The sequence below is a fragment of the Geospiza fortis genome, unplaced genomic scaffold (assembly GCF_000277835.1).
Source record: "Geospiza fortis unplaced genomic scaffold, GeoFor_1.0 scaffold583, whole genome shotgun sequence".
Lineage (NCBI taxonomy): Eukaryota > Metazoa > Chordata > Aves > Passeriformes > Thraupidae > Geospiza > Geospiza fortis.
The window spans coordinates 321,096-343,428 of NW_005054588.1; the positions used below are offsets into that span (position 1 = coordinate 321,096).

The window sequence follows — 22,333 nt, forward strand, 5'->3', positions numbered from 1 at the left end:
ATGTTCATTTGGCTGATGTGGAAATACTGAAAGTCTCTAGACAGTTGTGCTTTGCAGAGGTTTTGTGGGTTTCTTTTTCAATGACAAAGGAATACTTTTGTGAATTTAGAGTAATAAACAGACTTTAGAGTTTAGCTCTAAGAGGATTATTTACAGTCTCTCAGGCCCAGGTGACTCAGTAGCTTGTGGAACAAACATGCAAGTCCACCAGTGTGATAAATATCGGCAGAGAAGAGGAGCTGTCAGGGTTTAGGTTTTGAAGTTTTCAGCTCCATCACTAGAGCTGGGCTGTGACGTGATGGATGCATTGAAACGGAACAGAGTCCCTTTATACCCCCGAACAGATGACTGGGAGCTCACTACCAGATGCACAAGATTAAACCAATTTACTTTGCTGTGCTTGAGCCATCTCCACAGCAGCTGGGCAGGGGACATGGCAGAGTTTGAAGGCCAGAACAATCTCTCACTGACACTGTGACTCCAGTACCAGCCCTTGTCTGGCAGCTAACCTAGGAGAGAGGGAGCTTATGATTGGATTCTCAGTGGATCTTGGTGAAGTGAACCTGGCAGAACCTGCAAGGCTCACAGGGGAACATGGGAGTGTTGGAGAAGGGAAAGCCACACCTAATTTTGAGTAGCATGAAGATTTCTGCTTCTTGCAGATCAGTTGATCTTTGGAGTAGTTTCTCAGGTTAAATCTATTTCTGTCTGAAAAGGAAAGGTGGGAGCTCCTTTTATTTTTCCTTGAAGCAAACACAAACTGCCTGTGTTGGACCACATGGACTCTGGCGATGCAGAGAGGATAAGTAATCTGGTTTTGACATCTCCATCCCAATTTGAAACTGAAACTCCCCTAAACCTGTCTGAGATTCCCATAGGCTCCAGAATGAGCAATAATCTGGCTCACAAACCACGTTTTAATATGTTACTCTTCTATTTTCTGTAAGTTTCAGCTTTCAGATGTGCCCCTGTGGTGCCTCCTTGCTCAGAGTACACTGCAGTGACAAAGATGTGTGCAAGTTCCCAAGGGCCATATGTCTGGAAAAAAAAAAGGGACAACATAACCCTATGATCTTTCCAAGTGTGAATATTTAATTCTTTAACAAAGTGCTGTTGAAAGGCACTTTGAAATGCAGCATCACAAACTCCCCTTTCCTGCTTGATAAACCACGTGTGAATATTGCTTACCCTTGTCTTACCAAAATTCCCAGCTGTATGACATGCACTAAGGTCTGGTGATTTATCATGGTATTTGTGTATGTTAAGCATTGCTGCAATTCACATGCTGTTAAGTGGTCACAGAAGAACACACAAATAAATATAGTGAATTATTGGCCTCTTCAAATCTGGTGCCATTATATTCTTGGCTAGGAAGTGGAGAAATAATTTTAAACTGGCTCTGAGCAGACTGGGTGATGTTGCAGAGTCTGAAGAGTAATAACCAACTTGACCCTGCTTTCATAACTCCATTCTTCAACTGGGGGAAGAAAATGCAGAGTTTCTTTAGGGCTGGCATCTCAGGGAAAGTTATTGCTCGTGCTGTGCTCCCATACCTAATTTAATTTCACCGGGGAGCAGCGAGCATGTCGTGATTCACAGATCATGGAGCAGGAAACAGCCTGTCAACTTCTAGGGAGCTGCAAGGGGGGAGAGCTGCTCAGAGAAAAACAAAAAATCTGTTTTGTGAGGGAATTCAGCTCATGAGCACAGCAGGCAGACTTCAGTTCTGCTGTGACTCCTGGTGAAGTCAGAGGAGTCACTCTGCAAGATTAATTTGCCCCTCAGTTTTTCAATTTGTAAGGTCTTGAGTGCAGAGGAGTCCTGTGGTGGATTAAACACAAAGCAAACAAGCAAAAAAAGAAATATCACTCTTTCTCATCAAGAATCAGAGGCTTTTGAGACTTCAGTTTGAACGTGTCCCTTCCATCCCAAATGAGCTGTATGCCACAGCCTGACATCAGCTTGTACCCAGCTGAGGACATGCAAATGTGAATACTTCGCATCTTTTTGCAATTCACATCAAAAAGAAAGAAAGCTGTTTACACTAACATGCACGTGGAAACACTGCTTTTTGTGTGTGTGTGTGTTGATGTTTCTTTATTAGCATTTTAATCTGCTTTCATTTTCTATCTTCCATTATTATTTGTAGGTGGATAACTCTCAACAGCTCTTTTTTGGGAGGAAAAAAAGTGCAGTAAACTTCAACCAAATTAGAAAAAATAGAATTTTTTCTAATTAGATTAGAAAATACTTTCATGCTGGAACACTTCACAGTTACAGGTAGAGTTTACCATCTTCAACAGCTCTGATAACAGAAACAGAACATGGGGAGAAGAGAGAGGCATGTATATGTTAACCTTATGTGTGGGACTTATTTCTGTGAAAGGAATTCTGCTTTCTTAATACAAGCACTGCACGTATTACTGGGGAGTTTTGTGTTCCTAGAGAAACTTCTGCAATCCTGCTGTGGAATATTTTAGTATGAGAGTCAGCTCAAAATGCTATGAGGCTCCCTCCACCTCCGCCAGATGCAGTAATTTCTTTGTTGTTTGTACAAGATTTGCAAGATCGTTGGAAAGAATGTGAACAGTGACAGATTACTGAGCTAATATATAAAAACCCATGGATTAAGTTTTTTTTCCTCCCAAATCGATGATGGCATTTCATGGGCACAGCAGAGCTACAGTCCTGATTTGAAGGAGGAGTAGTGCCATCTGGTGATCCCTGGGAAAGGCTTTTCTGCACCTAAAGCTGCAGGATCATAAAGGATGATGCCTGTGGGAAGAGTTCTGCTCAGTTGTACCATGGCTGTGCCTCACACCCTCTCCTCAGGCACTGACTCACCTGGAGTTGTCACTGGCACAAGGTGTGTGCTCATTTTTGGAAGTATTTGTGCTGCAGCCTGGCACAGCTGTTCAGACTAGGTCTGAATGTAATGTTCTCACTGCCATCCCCTTCTCCTGGTCTGATTTTCATGGTGCAGCTGGATGTGCTCACATCTGTGCTGCCTGACCCTGTCTCCTGCCCTTCCACCTTTCCTGTGCCTCTGGCCCCATGAGAGCCTGGTGGGCAGGCAGAGACCTCAGAGAGAGGAGGGACATGCTGGGCTCCCCTGGTCCATCCCCTGGGAGCTCCCAGTCTGCCTGGCTCGGCTCCTGAGCAAGGCTGAGGCTGGGTTCCAGCCCAGAGCTACTCCCTGATCTCCTCCCTCGTTATGTCCTGTCAGTAATGAGGGGCTGGCATGCAGATCACAGAATCACAGAATAGTGAGGTTGGAAGAGACCTCTAAGATCATCAAGTCCAACCTGTGCCCTCACACCTCAACTAGACTATAGCTCCAAGTGCCATGTCCAGTATTTTTTTAAACAGAGCCAGAGATGGTGATTCTACCACCTCCCTGGGAAGAGCATTCCAGTTCTTTATTATTCTTTCGGTGAAAAATTTCCTCCTAATATCCAACCTATCCCTTCCACTGTGTCCTCTGGTTCTGTCAGAGACCAACCCCACCTGTCTACAACCTCCCATCAGGGAGCTGTAGAGAGGAATAAGGTCACCTCTAAGCCTCCTCTTCTCCAGGCTAAATAACCTCAAACAGCTCCCTCAGGGGCTCCTCATAGGGTTTGTGCTCCCAGCCCCTCTCCAGCCTCATTGCCTCTTCTGGAAGTGCTCGAGCATCTCAACATCCTTCCCAAACTGAGGGGCCACACTGGACCCAGCACTCAGGTGTGCCCTCACCAGTGCCCAGTACAGGGGCAGGATGAGCTCCCTGCTCCTGCTGGCCACACCATTCCTGATCCTCACCAGGGCTGCTGCTGCCCGGGGGGAAGCAGAGTTCAGCTGCTGCTCTGGAGCCAGGTGGGCTTTGCCCTGGCTGGCAGCTTGGTGCAGGGGGAAAAGGTGGTCTTGTGTCAAATGTGGGTTCATAAATTGCTTATTCAGAGCTAAATGAACCTCCTTTTACAAGTAGAAATAGTTACTGTGTGTGGTTAGAAGCCTGCCCATGGACAGGTTTTATTTAAAAAAAATTATTTTGTGCACCTGGTGGAACGTCCTTTGGCTGGTTTCCATTTAGGCTGGTCACATCAGCAAGCCCTTAAAGCAGACCCTATATTTTATGTAGGGTCAGAACATGGTTTTATCTTGTGTGACTGGTTTTAAAGTATACTCAAACCCACACAAAGCAGGTTTCAGAGTTGAGTGTGAAGTCCTATTTGTAACATGTTTGTTTGTAGGTGGCATGGGCCTATAGGGTAATCTTTATACACAAAACATGAAACAGTCTTTAGACAGTTTTTGATTTGCATTTTCTTCTCAAATAAGACAAACTTCTCTTAAATAAGGGAAGGGGAATTGATTGAATTTTTAAAAAAGGCCAACTAAATGTTAATTCACTTCTTTCCAATCAGTTCTCCTTCCCTTATTTAAACTGAGCTATTAACATGTGTGTGAGGTGTATTACTGTGGCTCTGTATAGAATTGGATAATTATATAGTTAGTTATTACTTGAAGACATGTTTATATCATGGCAGAAAAATGCTATCCTAATGGAAGGCATCTTTCCTAAAAGGCAGAACAAAGTAAGTCCTCATCATGTTGCCTTCTTGTGCAACCTTGATTTTACTGACAGGAAAGCAAACATGTTTCTTTGATCTGTCAGTGCATAAAAGGGCAAGTGCATAAAAGTATTGTGCATAATTAATTTGGTTGGGTATTTCATTTTGCTGTAGGATCAGAATGCTTCAGCTTTACTCTCCACGGCAGTTGTAGCTTGCATTAAAAGAGGAAATGGATACAAATAAATTTTTACTTAGATTAAGGGTAGTCTTCAGATTCCTGGAAAAATGCCAACCTGTTGCACAGTGAGCATTATTGATATGCATTTTCTGCTCTGTGTTAGCTAGAAATGACAGTAATTAAAAGAACAAATCATTTAAATGAAGTGATTTTTCTTTCTAGAGAAGGTTGTTTCCTAATGTTGTTGCCAAAAGTCTCTCAAATGCATTAGGAGGAGAAGGAGGGTGTACAGAGAGAATTGATCAGCAATTTATGTCTTTGGTTTTTTTACTTTAATGGGATAAATGGGATATCTGGGGCCACTGGTAAGACTCAGATGGACGCAGTCAGGAAGATCCTGGAGCATTAGGAAGACACAATCCATATGCTCCATCAGCTATCAGCCAGAGCACCGTATGGCAAACAATCCAGCATGTGGTCTGATCCAATTTGTTAACAAATATGTTACACAAAGCATTGTGATGGGAGCTGCACGTGACTGCTCACCAAGGTCAGGGCTATGAAGTCAAGTGTTTTCTTGTGATTAAACTGGTCTTTCATCTTTGTTGTTCTGAGCTTAACCCCTCGAATTAAACTGATTTTTGGGAGGATCTTTTGCTTCAATACCCTGCCTTAGATCACCAATATTAACAAACCTGAGTATTGAAATTATCTTGGAGTCTAATCTATTATGGATCCCACTTGATTCAACTTTGAGCCTCTGACCACAAGAAACAGGCTCAGCTTCTGCAGAAGTCTAATACAGAAAACAATGCAAATACGGGCACGAGGCTGTTCTTCACAAAGAGAAGCCATAGCCTTTTATTAAAAAAAAACAAAAAACAAACAACTGAGGAACTTCATTTCATAATTTTCAAACTAAAGATTTAAGTTTTGAGAAGTTGACGCAGTTTCTTGTTCCTATCTTTTAATAAAACTGTCCTAAAATTGCTGAAGCAAAGCCAAAATAAGCCCTTTCTGTCGCCAGCAATTCCAAAACCAATAATTTTTCTGTCAGTACAAAATACTTTTTGTGTTTGTGTGAAGTTGTCAGTGCACTCTGAATCCTTGAGCTGCTGTTTCTCGTTTGTGAGGACGCCACACTGTTCTCTGTGTTAGAGAGCTCTGGGGCAGAATCATGTGATGATAAATCTCATCAGCAAATAGCCCAATACTGTGTGCACCAATTAACAGCATCAGTTCTGAGCTAAAATGTCAAATCTCTGTGTTGATGTGTCTTCTCAAGTCTTTGATTTTAGAGGGTAAAACAGATTTGTGTGTTGACACTTCTTTTCTATACCTTCTGATATAAAAATTCAATTAAGACCTTTAATTTCATTTTTTTTCAAAAACTCAAACTCCTTACAAAAATTCAGTTAAGGCTTTTAACCTGTTGGCCAGGACCCATGCAGTGTACCTACTCAGTGGTAGTAAGTACTTCTATTGCACTTACTGGTGCATCATCACTGATTTATTACTGCAGTAGATTCAGATGAACTACTGAAGTTCAGCTTCACAAGGATATTTAACGTTTAAAAAAGCCCCATGTGCAACCCACAGTTTATTTTTTTTCCCCCTTAATGTCCACATCCAAGCAGAAAACATAACTCACAGTGGAGATAGAAATCATTGTCAAGTGTGGTTGCCAGCATAAGCACCAGTGCTTCATGATCTGTGTCTGTTTTCTGGTCTCTATGGCTCTGTTGCTTTTTGTAGATGAGAAGCTGGTGCTATTATATTTAGATGTGAGTTTGAGTCCAAGCTTTCCAAAAACACAGAAGTGTTTGGCCCTCATAAAATAGTGCAGACCCTGAGCCAGAAGTCAGAGTTCAGTATGGGGAGATATTAATGATGCAGAAGTATAGATTGGGTCTATCTCTAATTAGAATTGATTCTAATGAGAAGCAGCCAGGGCGTCATAATTAGGAATATCACATGCATTCTACTTTTTTCTTTTTCCAAAGTGCAAGTCAAGCACTGCTCACAACCTGAAATACACCAGTTGAAAGTAAGACTTTTCTTAGATTAAAACTGTGCACAAGACAAATCTGTCACCAGCTACATGGAAGAAATTAGAGATTGCTGAAATGACTTAGAAAATCCTAGAGCCTTTAGCATCCAGTGTGTAGATCAAAGGCCAGAACAGTAGTCCTGAAAATGGCCATTTGATGCAGGCATTGACCTGTGGTTATCAGATGTCTACCTTGTATCTCAGCAGGCCATTTTTTTGTTGTTGTTGTTTCATTTGTGACAGCAAAGGCAAAATAAGCCCACAGTATAAACTAACCTTATGTGTCTTCAAGTTGGTCCATGCAGGTCAAGGATGAAGTAGGTTGAAAGCGGTCCTCAGGGCTTGCTGCTCTGTCAGTTTATATCTGTGGTAAGTGAAAAAAATTATTTTAATATCACAGAAGGCATGCAGAGGATAGTGTTTTATATTTCTTGTATATGAATTACTGGTCCTCTCTGTTCTGATCTTCATTGAAGAGTCTGCCAATAAATAATCCAGGAGAGGTGGGGGATTTTCACATCTAGTGCATGCTTAATTGTGACTTTTGCAGGTCATGGCTTTGGATGTTAGTAGCTTGTTCTTTAGAGAAATAATAGCTCTGCAGCAGTGATGATGAAGGATTTGGGGGCTGCCAGTCCCTAGGGCTACAGCTGGGTTTTTTTTGAATGAGTCATAATATAAGAATCCAAAGCCAAGTGTTACAGAAAAATGATTAATTCTTTTCGCAGAGGAGTTCATTAGTGACATAAAGTCATGAGAAAGAGGAGGAGGCATCTCTAGCACTCAGTGGCTATTAACTGGTATTAGTGTGAGTGCTTAAAGTCAGGAGAACTGAAATAATGCAAACCACAAGGTCTGATGAAGAAGAAAAAAATGCTGAAATTGGACCAATTTGTCTGCAGTGAGGCTCTCACTGGAGTTTGACGTGCAGAGGATTTATCCTTTTCAAAAGGTGCAGAACATCACTGCCTGCCTTTGGCTTCAGGGAAAGCCTGTTCTTATAAATGGACCACTACATATCAGTAGTGTTCATGGTCACTGGAGAATTTCATGGGAGCCCTCTGCTCTGCTGCTGCAGCATATGGGAAACATGGCCCAAGATATACATCTGGCTCCTGCTGCCATTTCCAAATCCCTGTTGGAATTCCAGTAAGAACAGACTGAACATTAAAGGCTCTTTATCTACAGCTCCACTGATAATTACTTCCTAGTTTCTAATTTTTACTTATTCTCGTTTTCAGCACCCGTTCTTAAAACCTTATGAGGTTTTCTTTTTTTAGTTTATTCTCCTATGACAATTCCTTTTTAGTAATTGAAAATATATTTGACACCCTGTGTAGCAGCTCTTCATTCCACCCCCCTGATCTTTTGTCTTCGTTTAGAGACTGCATTTATTTGCATTACTTTTTAATGATATTTGCTAATTCTCTTCCTCATACTGTTCAATGGTTCTTAGTGAAGGGCTGGGATGGATGTGACTCTTTAGCTGAGCTTATTTTCATACATATTTCTGCAGTTTGCTGCTAATTGTGAGGTTGCTTCTCAAGTTGCATCCCAAAAGAGCCTGAAGTGCTTCGAAAGGGAGAAAATATGGCAGAACGTGGCTCCTTTGGCTTTGCTCTGGTGTAACTGAGACTGTCAAGTTGAAAATGTGGGAGGATTAGTTAGTACACAGAAGGCAGAGCAGTGATTATTGCTTTCAATGGATCTTTTTTTAACTCATGCTGTGAATTTGGCTGCTCTGTTTTAGTTCACCGTAGCATTAAAATAGCTCTCCATGCTGAGCAGGCGTGTTGGAGCTGTAAACTCAAACAAGTAGGATCACCAGGTATTAATAGATGGTTCATCCTCCCTGTGTGTGCACCCAGCACCCCACTCCTGCTGGGTCCCACTTGAGTTGCTGCGGCTCAAGTTGAGGCTGAAGACAGTTGTCACTGTTTTCTGCATATGAACACAAACTATCAGCTTCAAGCTACCAATTTGTGACCATCTGATGTACAAATTGGAGAACAATAATGTAAGACAATTGAGGACAGCCTCTGAAGCACAGAATTGTTCTCCTCAGTCTGGGTTACTCAAAGCAGATTTGAGTCCCATTTAGAATTTAATTTTTCCCATCTGCTGTACTTTAATTAAAAGCAATAATTTTTAAAGTTCCTAGTTTGGTTGGAGTGGCGTCTACTTTATAAGTAATCAACCCTGACTGTGACTGACTCTGTGATCTGCTCTACATCATCGAGTAGTTCTTTGGGCTGGAGAGTCGTGATGTTTTAATGTTTTTAGGCAGCCAAATAGCACGGAAAGTCCCTTGGAACTGGGTGACTGTGTCCCCAGGGCTCTGCTGAGAACATCAAATACCAGCGTCAGAGTTTCCACGAGGTTCGCAAGCTGTGACCGGCGGCTCCCAGCCAGGGAGCTCAGCCTGTGCTCTCTCCTCCTTCCAGGAGCTGCTTTCCCTGGATCCTCCCCGTGGCATGCCTGATGCAGGAGGTCATCCCAACTGGCTGAGTGTCTTCACTTGGCCTGGGATTTCCCAAGGAGCTCAGGGCAGAGCACATGTATGGCTGTGCCCCTTGCCACGCTCTGCCACCCAGCACGCCCTGTCCCTTTTCCCTCTGCCTTCCAGGGTTTCCAGCTGTGACCTACAGCTGTGGCAGGAGGAAATGTGGAAAATTAAGCACCACTTGATGTCAGTACCAGTGGAGTTAGTTCATGTGAGGTCCTTTCTGTCAGATATAAATGACAGGGATTTAATTACATTGCATTGGGTTGTGTCCAGTATTTGCATCCACATGGGTTCAGACTTTCCTACTCTCTAGGTCTTGAAGCTGGACAAATCCAGTCCTCCCACTCCTTGAGATTATTTCTGCATCTATCTTTTTATTTTTGCTTGGTTGCTAGTGACCACAAGGATATTTTCCTTCTGTGTGTGTGTAACAAATCTGGAAAAGCCTACTAGGTGACCTGAAAGGAGGAACCCATAGCCTCCCTCGAAAGTTACAGATGGCACCAAAACTGCAAAATAGCTCAGATGTGTTCTCTGTTTCTTGAATGTGATCTTTTGCCCTTTGAAATGTTGTGCACAGTGCAGGAGGACACGTGTGCAGTGTGTAGGGGTGATCACTTCCATGGTGGGTTTCTGACAGCCCACAGAGGTCATGCAAGGCCAGCTTTACTTTGATTTTTCCCAGGGACTTCACAACCAAATCTGGACATATCAGGCTAGGGAAAGCAAAAAGGCCTTACTGCACCTCCAGTGCCTGCTGCAGATTAAGTGGTATCAGTTTACCAAGAGATTTTTAGGATGGATAAAAGACTCCAGCAGTCTCCTTGTAAATGTCTGAGCAATTTTTCTCAAACACTGAAATAATTCACCCCAGACAAATACCTGGCAGTGCGTGTTTCAGTCTGAGCTCTTTGGCTGACAAAGCTGTCACGAACTGAAAGATCCTGTAATGGAAGAAAGTTAGTCAGCTGTAACTGTGAGCTTGGTGAGTGGTGTCACCTAAGGTGGAGATGCAGGATGTGGGGATTGCAGCTGCCTCCCCAGACAAAGCCTGCTACAGACAGTGATACATTCCACAGGTTTTATAAGAAGGGGGAAAAAAGTATTTCCTTCTCAAACCAGTGCCTCTTTCCTAAAGAATGGTGGTGTTGTCATCCTGGTTTTCTAAAGAAAGTAGTTATGCTCCTCTGTGGCAGTTTCAAACAAATGTGGCAGATGGGAGCAGGTTTCAGAGATTGTTTTCTTCTTAGGAATTTATGTTAGCCAGTGGTGGGATACAGGAGGAAGGTCCAAATCAGTGGCCTTGCTTGGTAGTAGTAGAAGAGTGGTAGTTTAATATACTGTGAGATGACAGAGCCAGCCCTGCAGGAGGCTGCTCAATCCATGCACAGCCAGCCCCAGGCAGGGCTGCCTGCTGCTGACTCTGTGGCTCAGGGTTGCTGAGGAAAGGGCTCACTGCAATACAGGGAGGGAACAAAATATTTAACTCTTTAGTGATCCCCATTTCATCAGATCCTGCCTTTGCAGAACTACTTTGAAACTCTTCCTCTGGCTGCTCTGTGATCCTTGGACTCTGGCATCTTTGTGGCATTACAGACACACTTTGTGTGGCACTCTCATGGCACTTTCTGCCCTGCAGATCAGAGTTCAGTGTAATTGTTATCAAGTAGCTCTGCTTTGCTGCGCTGGTGCCATCCCCAGCATCTTGGAACCAGGATTAAAACTCAAATCATTATGGCTTAAGCCAGATTTAGAGTTTCCTTCATTGTGGGTTCATCTTCTGTGCCTCAGTGTCTGGTTTATGGTTATGTGGCCTTGAGTGCTTTAAAGACTCAACAGCAAAGCCAGGGACTACAAGATGCCTTGGAAAGGTTTTCTTTGATCAATGTGATGAGACAACAGGAAGATGCTATTTCCAGCCCTACCAAAGAGTGTGCCTTGCAGAGCCTGTGGCTGGTTGACCTCCAGAGAGCAGTGGGAATGCTGTGCTTCATTAAGCTGGAGAAAAGAGTCTCATAAACATCATCTTTGCTCACCAAAGAAGAGAAAATCTGAAATCTTGTGCTGGTACAAAATAAGAGAGAAATAAAACTAAAAATACTCTGTTTCTAGAGCTTTAAATAGAGAAAAATGAAATGTGAAAGAATTGCATGCACACTTTTTCCCTTAGTCATTCAGTGGAAGGTGGAGTAGTTAAGTCTGTGGCGCCTTTAAAATGATTCATTATTTCCATAGAAGCCAATTGATGTTTATCCTTCAAATTGCTCTGTGGACATTAAAATAATGGAGAATTATATTTGCTTTTAATTTTGTTTCCAGACAGCTTGGCCTGAACATTTATGATGTGACTTGGAAACCATATCAAATAGTGATTTATAGCTGCTGGTAATTGTGTGAAGATTGAAGATAGGCTGGATGCTGCTTTCCTTTGCCTTTTTTTTCCTCTTTGCCTCCCCCATTCTTTTGCTTACAGAGTGCTCTTGAGTGCAACGTGGTGAAAGGCCAACATCTCTGCCTTCATTGCTTTTCCTTGTACAAGCCACAGCAAATGAAGATTTTATTTCTCCCTAACACGAGGCTGTGTGAAATGAATCGTGGTTTGTGTTTGATAATTAGTTTGGTTTCTTTTTTTTTTCCTTTGCATAAGTTTCGACTGGTTTTGTGTTGTCATGATAATCACCCCCTTTGTAGGGTGGAGAGAGTGGTGGTTTTTAGTCAAGCTGGATGAGAATCATATACAAAATATGAATGGGGAGGGGGAAGACTTTTCTTTGTGGTAAGGCATCTGTTGAGTGTATGGATGTCAAATCTGCTCCCCAGGTGAGCCAACACAAGTAGTTCATACCTAAATTCATCTATCTGGTCTTATGGCTCAAGGAATTTGTTCCTATTTTCCTAAATTTATTTTTATTTTTTTTATTCCTATTTTCCTAAATTTATTTTTCCTGTACAGTTTTATCTTCCTTTTTCTTCTACTGAATAAAAAGCTATTCTTAGAGTTTTGTGCATAATATAGTTTAATAGAAGAAAACAAAGGGGATTGTGGACTATAATAGAAAAGCCCGCTGAAGGTTATGTAAATTTTGAGAACTTTTCTAGGCATGTTGCAAACTCCAAAACAAATAATTTAAACCTAAAAATTCTAAGTTACTATTAAAATTTTCCAGGATATTGTTTTCATATTGAATGAATATAAGAGTTTCCTACCCTGACAAAAATCATCTGTGTGATACTGGGACATGCTACTTTTGTGGTTTGGTCCTGCACATGCAGCAGTGTGTTTTAGGTTTGTTTGGTTTTTTAATTTCGGTACATAAAACGAAGCCTCAAAAAATGCAGCAAGTGCATTTGGGCCCACTTAGGAATTCCAGATGGCAATGTGGCCTAAACCAGCTGTTTTTCAGCATTGTAAGGAATTATTTTTTCTTCTTATCTTAGTTAAAAATGAGCCTGTTTAGTTTTGCTTTTGTTCCCAGCCTGTTTGCTTTCTCATTCTCATGCCCCAGAGCATTTCAGTTTTAGTCACTGCATGACATTGCTGAAATCAGGGCTGGAATGAAGTCACAAAATGAACAGCAAGCCAGTCTTATTCAAAAGTCATGCCAGGGAACTGCATTCACAATTATTGGCATAGATGAGCAAATGCACACTGACCATTGTGAAATTAAGTTCACCTTATCTTAGCTCCTCGTTGTTTTGTTTTGTTTTATCAAATTAGTTGTTTGTTGGTGTTTGCAAACGTTGTTCATGCCACAATTCCCAAGTATCCGGCCTTGGAGCTTCAATGAGTAAAGTGCTTTGGAAAGAATCCAAATCCAAAGAATCCAAATCAGTTCATGCAGGGCTATGCACATTAGTAGAAAACAACTTAGAGACTGAGCATAGATTTTGTCTGCACTTTTACCCTAAAAGACTCCCTGCATATCTATCTGTGTGCATGTACATATATACAATACATATACATGTATGTGATTACATTAATCTCAAATTTTCAGCAGTTTCCTCTCTTGCTTTCACATCACCACAGTGATTTACACTAAATTCCAGGTTTCCTTGCCCTTTAGGGAAACACATTGTCATCTATTTTCTGAGTAATGGTCTGCAAAGCATATGCAGTTCTTCACTGTTTTTTAGTAGAGACTCTGGAAAGTAAAATATTTTTAAATGTTCTCATGCATTCAGTTTGTAATAATTTTTAGAAAACAGTATTTTAAATACCTGTAATTTTACCTAGTCAGACTAGTCTGATCATGCTCTAAATTGACCCTGAGACAGATGAACCACTCCTATTTCTTGACTCACATAACTCATCACAGCCTGGCGTTTGACTGGGACAAATCTGCTGGGCCTCAGAGTTAAGGCAGTGGTCACCAACACACATGGCAGCACAGGGAGCTGGAGGCCCTGTGGCAGAAATCCACTGTGGAGGAAGGCTCTCCCTCTCTCCACTTGGTTCTCATCATGGAGAACAATGCTGGCTACTTTGCAAAACATCAGTACTGCTGCACAGAACCTCTGCTTATAGCCCACTGAGTCAGACTTGTTTACTTCATAGAAGTAGTAATCTCTGGCTCTGATTGTCAACTACTCCAGGCTTAATAGAATTTCAAGCAGTGGATGACACAGTTTCGCTGAAAATATGAGGCTTCTATTGCATTTTGAGTGATGTATTCAGCCTCACCCCCATTTGGTCCATTTGCCATGGCTGAGGTTAAGATAGATAATTAATTACTCCCATCCCAAGCCTTGCCCTTTAATTTAAGGATTTTCTTTAGCATCTGCCAGAATCTTCTGCATGCACTCCTGAGATGTTAAGCAATGAAAAAGCCATTAAGTAAAATTCGAGCATTAATTTTTTTTTCAGTAGGATGAAATAGCACTCCAGTAGATTAAGCAGTTTCTGGTTTATGTTATTTCATAGCATGGCAAAGAAATGTGGGAAAAGGCTGGTTGGTTTTCTGGCTGCAGGAGAGGATGGTGAGTGAGGAAGCCTATCTTCTGGTCCTGCAGCTTACCTCAGTCTTTGCAAGAAGCAGGACACAAGGAAGGGATCCATGGAGTGAAACGTCTGTTTGCCAAGGGCCTGATGTCCACGTTATGCAACTGAGAAGACAGAGGGAAGAGGTTTAGCTATACTTAACTAATACATCACTTTCCTCAGAAATGCTTCTTTATTGCCTGTAAAGGCTTTTCTGAGAACGAAGCAGTGTCAAGTTGTCTTACTCTGTTCTTTGTGTTTTGAGGTCCATGAATGCTGTCATGAGTCATTCCTGGCTGGGGCTTTAATCACTCTCCTTCTCAGTCTGACCAATTCTCCATGCTCTTTGCTTGCCACTCCAAGCAACTTGTACTTTCTTTTCACAGGCATAATTTCCCCATTAAACAAACTATGTATTTTAGCTTTTTCTAAGAAATACATGAAAGCAAATTAGCGCAAAATCTGCTGCAGTGGTCTCTCTGGGAAACTGCACGTACACCTGCTAAGCCCCAAACACGAGCAGGAGGACTGAGCTTATGTGTCAGAGACACAGCAAAGGGAAAATGGTCACTCTTGAAATGCCTTGAAACAGCAACTCCATGCTGAATTTATGGTGGGTTTTAGTGCACCAGCTAGTGGGGCTGAAATGTCACTTCTGCACTGAAATTCCATATGCCTTCTGCCTTTTTAGATGTTTTACTTCTGTGTGCATCCAAGTCTCACTGTTCTTTATTAGAATTTAAAGATCCTCAGACCTTTGCAATTGTACTGTATAGCTGTCAATTCACAGACTTGACAACTTTAAGGTTTAAAAAAATCCACTTTTTTACTCCATTTTAGTTTTGGTGTAGCTGCCCAATATGCAATTGCTTGGAGAAGAATGTTGTTGCTACCATACCAGAATACTCTAAGGAGATATTTTAGTCTACTCTCTATACCACTACTCTCTATAATACTTTACTTACTATTTATAATACTATTTGGAGATATTTCACAAATCTCAGTATATGCTTGGGATTAATTTCATTTATCTGAGCCTAAGCACTGAGCATTAGTTGTTTTAGATTAGTTGTTCTCTAGTTAGTACTCAGGCATCTCTCAGGAGAGTCTCCTCCCATCCCAAGCCATGTCTCCAAAACTCTTTGTGCAAATGGGCCCTGGCTATTGACCACATCTCCACAGGGAGCCTGAACAATTTATTCAGATGGGCTGAGTCAGCTGCAGATGGTGGAAGCTGTGAAATCAGATATGATGGAATTCCAAAGTCTTTGCAGACCGATGATCGATCTATTCAGCGTTCTCTTTATTTAAAGAATTCTTTCATGTTACTATTTTTCCACCTGCAGATGCTTTAGGAGAAGCTGTGATGAGTTCACCACAGCTTGAGGCAGTGCCCAGCAGGTTGTTCACTGCTGTTGTCTCACCTGTATTGTTTCTCTCTTCTTTAGTCTTCTGGCACCAGCATCACGGTGGACATTGCTGTCATGGGAGAGGCCCACGGGCTCATCACAGACCTTCTGGCTGATCCTTCACTGCCCCCCAACGTCTGCACGTCCCTGAGGACAGTGAGCAACCTGCTCAACACACAGCTGACCTTCCAGGCCATCCACAAGCCCAGGGTGAATCCCTTGGTGTCCTTCAGTGAGAACTATACCTGCTCCGACTCGGAGGAGTGTCCGGAGAAGGGAGAGAAACTGGCAATTCCCAAGGTGAGTGCTGGAGCCTGCCTCTGCCTAAAGGGACACCACTGGCTTATCAGATGTCACTGGGATTTTTGTGTGAATTGCCATTTCTTCCTTCCCTTAATCAGAAAGGTGAAAATTACAGAATCACAGAACGAGGTTGGAAGAGACCTCTAAAATCATCAGTCCAACCTATGCCCTAACACCTCAGCTAGACTGTAGCACCCAGTGCCATGTCCAGTCTTTTTTTAAACACATCCAGAGATGGTGGATGATTCTACCACCTCCCTGGGAAGAGCATTCCAGTACTTTATTATTCTTTTGGTAAAAAATTTCTTCGTAATATCCAACCTATAGCTTCCCTGACGTAGCTTGAGACTGTGCCCTCTACAGAAGTCAATTAAAAAGTTTCTATTGATGACCTTCAGGTGCTTTGTATCAAGTCTAAACTGTTGTGTACCCCACAAACTAACAAAAATATCACAATCATTAGTAAGACAAATACTGTGAGCTCATGGAAGTTGTCTTGAGAAGAAAAAGATGACAGGACCATAAATATAAATGTAATACTGCCTTCAAAAATGGCTTTATGAATGCTCAGGGGTCAGGCAGGAAATAACTAGTGTTAACCACCCACACTTAGCAAGTGAACAGCTAGAAAGAGCATATCAGATTTGAAGTAGTGTGAATTGTACGTTTGTTGCTAATTAGCTGTCCTGCAAGGCTTACATTTCATTTCTGAAACTAAACCAAAATGCTTTTGTACTGCAGCCTCCCTTGTAAAATTAAATATAGGCAGAGTACATTGCACAGGCAAATGCTTTTATGTTTTTACAGTTTAAATGGCATAGCCAGTCATTCATTCCAGCATTTCCAGGCATCTCAATTGCAACACTCGTGATTCTTTTATTACAGCTTAGTGTGATGATAATTGCCACCCTATTTGCCTGTTTAGCAGCTGTATGTACAAACTGGATGTTCCCAGGTTTTTAAGCACATTTCCCAGTCTATTTTAGTGACCATTTCTATAATGGCTGTACACCAGACTCTGAGGGGAAGAGTTAAGTGGAAGAGCACTACTATCACATGAGCACACACAGGGAACAGATACAAGTTTGCTGTTGCATAATTCCCTATGAGGAGAAGAGAAATGAAGGATGAAGAAATGAGTTAATGCTACAGAGAACTAATTTGATTGACGAATTCATTGGCCTAAATGTATTATGGTTCATAAAATAAATAGTTTGCATGTCTTTATTTAAAGTGTCTAAAAGCAGATTTAGGACCTTCACCTTAACCATCTGACACTGAGCATTTTGTGTAAGGAGATAATGTGTTAACATATTTATCGGCAACTTTGAGCTTCAGAACCACAGATGTCTTCCATCTCATATTTCTTAACCCTCTGGCAAAGTCCAAGCTCTCCGCTGCAGATATATTTATTTTAGTTCTTAGCTATAAACACTTCACAAGAACTGCACAAGAGAAACAGCTTACAAAATTATAGGATCTGCGACAGCAAATCTGGCTCCAAAAAAGATCCTTTATTATCTTTGCCTTCAAAAATTTGAAAAAATCATGTGAATCCTGTTATTTGGAGAAATGGAGTCGTCAGGTGAAAGAAAAAGGCAGGGGTGGTCAAGAAAAATCTGCTGTAAACAGTGATGCTTCCTCTAAGCTTTCTGAGACATCACATCCCAGAGCATGAAACTTTTATTTCAGTGGGTTGGGTAGATATGGCAGGGAAAAAAGTTGGAGCTCCCCTCCCTTATTTTTCTTACAGCCTTTCTTGGCTTGAATCTCTGATTTTGAGGATTCGTGACAGTTTAAATCAGAGTAGTTGAGGTTGAAAGTGCATCTGGAGATTGTCTAGTCCAGTCCTATCCCTCAGCTCATTGAGGAGAAAGTTTCTCTAGGCTCAGCCTAGATCAAGTTGCTCAGGAGGATGTCCGGTTGGGTTTTGAGTATCTCCATTAATGTAGATTTCACAGCTTCTTCAGGCAACTTCTCTGTGTTCAGTCCTCCTCACAGTAAAAAAAAAAAAAAAAATAATCCTACATTTTAATTAAATTACTTGTACTTCAGTTCTTGCTCCACTGCCTCTTGTCCTGTCACTAGGCACCCCTGGAAAGAGCCTTCTCCTTTACACCCTCCCTTTAGCTATTTGTGTATCCTGGTAAGATCTACCCTGAGACTTCTCTTCTTTAGACTGAGCAATTCCAGCTCCCTCAGCTTTTCCTTTCCTGACAGATGCTTTAGTCACCTTTATGGCCCTGCTAATTTGTTTAAGTACCTTTGGCCACATCAGGTGTTGTGGCAATGAGGCTGTGGAGATATATATATATATATATATATATATATAAATATATATCACTTTTTTTTAAACTTGAGATAGGGAGGATGGTCCAGACTGTCCAAGCATTTAAAGCATTGGCTGTGTTTGACGTTAATAATCCCTAGGAGAACCCAGATTTAAAGGTGTTGTCAGACAGAATGAAGCCAGTGGAAGTGGTTTATTTGTGCATGTGCAGAGGTTTTGCAGCCTGTACCAACTGAAAGGCCCTGGTTTCCCCGCAGCGCTTACGGAGGAGTTTGCCTCCAGGACTGCTGAGACGAGTGTCCTCCACCTGGACCACCACAACATCAGCCACAGGACTGCCCACTCTGGAGCCAGCTCCAGTCAGGAGGGACCGCAGTGCCAGCATCAAACCTCACGAATCTTCGTCATCCAGGTTACAAAAGGCCTCCTCTCTCTTTTATCTTTCTCTTCGGGCGGATTTCTTTGGTTCTGTGTGCAAAATGCATCCAAAAATGCCGGCTGTGAACTGTGTTAGAATTACTTCTTCGTGTTTCTCAAAATTCATTTGACAAAGAAGCAGCATTCCCATTTTTTGTCAGGTTATGCCAAAATTATTCATATTATTGGGTAGAAAAATAAATTTAAAAAAAATCTATTTATGTTAATGAAGTGCAGAACTGCCCAATAAAATTGGATGAAAGGCAAAGATATCTGGTTAAAGTTTTCATTATATGCAAGGGTTGCCTATGTAGTTATCGCCCAGCCAGGAAAAACGGCAGCAATTAACCCAGCCGTTTCTAAGAACACACCTACTGATGTGGTCCTGTCATTAAAGCAGTTCCTAAAGCACTTCTCCATCTCCCATTCTTCTCAGGGCCTGATCCCTGAGCTGGAATCATGAAGCACATGGTCCCCCTATGGAATGGAGAGTTGTGTCTGCTCAGCTGCTTATAGCCAGCAGCCAGCTTGTTTGGGGAATGTGCAGAGGTTGTAATAAAAGTTGTACTAGTTCCACATCTTGTCATTACAACAGGATTTTCTCCTTTCTGGCTCAGTGAATACTTTTCTGTTCTAGTCAGAGAGGAGCAGAGCCTTCAAAGGAAGGTGGAGAGCAGCCAGTTGTGGTACTACCCTGTGAGAAATTTCAGGTCCCCTCCCTACCTCAGTAAGGGCCATCACCTTGGAGCTGGTGGATGAAGAGTGTGGAGGCACGGGGGAAAGGAAGATTAGAATGAAAGCACTATGTTCAAGAAGAGAATTCAGAGCTAGGACATCAGATGATTCACGTGCTTTTCTGAAATTCAAAATTTGTTGCTGGTAGTGGGGAAAGAGATAGGATTTTGGAAGGCCCAACATCACCAGTGTTGGCTGTTGGATAGATTGGGGGAATGCAGCCCCAAAGAGCAGCTTTTTTCCAAGGCTGGCCTTTCTTCAGATACCGAAATCTGTCCCGTGGATGAGGCTGTCATACAGGGTGTGGAGGTGCTCAAGGCAGCCTGCAGAGTACCCTGAAAGCCTCATGCAAGAAAAACACGTGGTTTGCCAAAGTTCCCTTTGTGAGAAGTCCCATCTGCCTCAGTAAAAGTAAATATAAGGAAGCTGTAACCATATGCAAACGTTCTTCACTCCCAGACCTGTCGTTCCTGGGGTGCATTTGATTTATGCTGTTGATCCCACTCTCACGTAGTGTGTAAGTGTCCCAAGATGGGAATCAGAGGGAGAGGGAGAGCAATTAAATATTATTGTTGGTCCTTCCCTGTGGTTGTTATATAACTCTGCATGAGGAGCCAGCTAAGCAGGCTATCAATTCTTCCTATGTTTAATGTCATAGCCAGTGGTGTAATTATAGCTCTGTCAGGCCTCCCAGCCTACTGTTTGCACTACTTCTTTCACAGTAGGAGAAACAATGTGTATTCCAGAAAGGGTGAAAATGAATCCTATAAGTCTAGCTTTAAAAATGTTGGCAGACCAAGACAGATCTGCTTTCAAGGAGAAGAATTTTGAGCTGAAGAGAAAAAAAATATATCTTTGTTATCTGCCACTTCCCCCTGTACCAAATTCAAGCACTCCACTGGTCACAGAGAAAGAAACATTTCATAAGTTGAACAGTAGGAGAGAGGCTGACAATGGAATTGCCCTGTGGCAGATTCTCTAGTTACAAAACATGCAGCTTGTTCCTCACAATGTGGGACATGACTTCTGGATTTCTGTAGTCACATATTTGCAAAAATCCCCCATAACTGTCAGTTTGAGATTAGTTATTCTGTGTTCTTCCAAGCCCATGTCTACCCCTAACTGGGTAGACATTATACTGGAAAAATAATAGAGTTCCCACATTCTTTCCCTCACCCACTTCTATATCGAGTGATTCTCCTGTAGGAACTCAAAGAATGTGGGTCAGAGATTTTTGGTTTGGTTTGGGTTATTTTACTGTACAGTGGACCAGTGTCTTATATTCTTCATGACAATGAAAAAGCAAAGCAAAACCTTTTTTTTTTTTAACATCTGTATTCTTTCTTTGCCTCACTTCATCACAGATTTTAAGACTTTGGGCCCATGAAGACAGCCAGCAAGTATTTTTGTAGGTAGTATTTACTATTCCAAAACAAGATGTTTGCAGAGGTAGCACAGCACCACATGTTTTTGGTTTTTTTCTTTCAGAATGACTTTTTTTCCTTCAAGTTTATTTTTTTCAAGTACAGCTGGAGCTATGCTACTTTAAAAGAATGTCTTCAGCATTGAGTGTCATCTCATCCCTTGGATGAGAGGCTGTGAGGAGAAATGTGGAGCCTGGGCTGCCTGGCAGACCTGTCCAGAGAGCTCACAGCTTGATAAGAGCCAGTGGTGCATCCCTGCAAGAAGCTGACATTTGATGGGTGTCATTCAGGAAAGTGATTATAAATACAGTTTTCTTGTTGTGCAGAAGATTTTGGCCTCTTCTGGCATACAATTACCCAAAGGCTGCAGGAGACTAGCACTGCTCCCCACACACAAGGACACGAGCACCCAGATTCCTTCAGCACAGTTCTCTGGCACTGATGTCTCCAGGGTCTGAGAGGGGCATTTTTGGGGGATGCAGCAGGTATTTTACCTGTTGAGGGCATGAAGAGGCGCACCACTAAGCACAGCCATGCAGGATGCTTCCAGTCCTCCCCAGGCTCCCGAGGAGTTCCTCCAGTGCCCCAAGGGTTGTTGTGTGCCTGCTGTGGCACCAGCAGCTGAGGACACTGGGCTTTCAGTTCTGCTGAGAATTTGTGTCGCTTCTGGCTCTTAGTGGTGTTAAAAGAGAACATAAATTTAACTTATTTCAAGCCAACTTTTGAGCCTCTTTGTGCTGTCAGAGCAATATAATGAAGGCATCTTTGTATAAATAAGGCAAATAGGTCTCAGCACTGAGGGAAGTCCAGCTCTGGACTGGCTGCATTGTAAATATTTTTGCTGAAGGTGGTAGTGAGTGCCTCACAAACACCACTTCAGCCAACCCATGGATGTCATTTCCCTCACCAGATTTTGAGCTATCTCAGTATTACATACTCCTTGCTGCAGCTCCTCACTTGATAAGATATGCCGCTAAGGAGGCTTTTTCCTGCATTGAATGTTGCTTGTTTGTGCTCTGCTTTGGCAGCTCTGACTCCTGGAACAGCTCCATTCTGATGACAATCACCAAGAGCAGGTCCTTCTCCACCTCCTATGCCGTGTCCTCCACCAACCACCTGAATGCCAAAAGGCAGAGCCGCCAAGGTGAGTGGCACCCCCGGCTCTGCCAGCCTGGCCTGACTGTGCCAACCAACCACATGGACTCTGCTTTCTTCATGGTGGAAAAAGCTCAGTCTTTATTCACTTTTGTGTACAGTTTTACAGACCTCGTGTGTGACTCCAGTTGGTCAGGAGCTTTCTTGCCAATTACTTTTTTGGTTATTAACAAGTTGTTATTCTGTATTGATTGGTCATCAAACCCCTGATGTGTACATGCAGGAAAAGTTATTTGTGAGAGATAGTTTTCATTTTCACATTTTAAAATGCTGCTAGGTCTTCCTATTTTGGAAAAAAATCAAGTGTTTTCATATGTAGTTTTGCATCACAT

General features: G+C 42.2%; 1 protein-coding gene across 1 annotated transcript in view; it reads left to right on the top strand.

The window, feature by feature from the left end:
* The window catches only part of PDE3A (phosphodiesterase 3A), a 71,718-nt gene that overhangs the window by 26,532 nt on the left and 22,853 nt on the right, over positions 1 to 22,333 (top strand). The window contains exons 2-4 of the mRNA XM_031064417.1: positions 15,717 to 15,977; positions 18,528 to 18,682; positions 21,875 to 21,990. Coding sequence (XP_030920277.1) covers positions 15,717 to 15,977; positions 18,528 to 18,682; positions 21,875 to 21,990 — 532 coding nt within the window. The remainder of the gene's footprint in view (positions 1 to 15,716; positions 15,978 to 18,527; positions 18,683 to 21,874; positions 21,991 to 22,333) is intronic.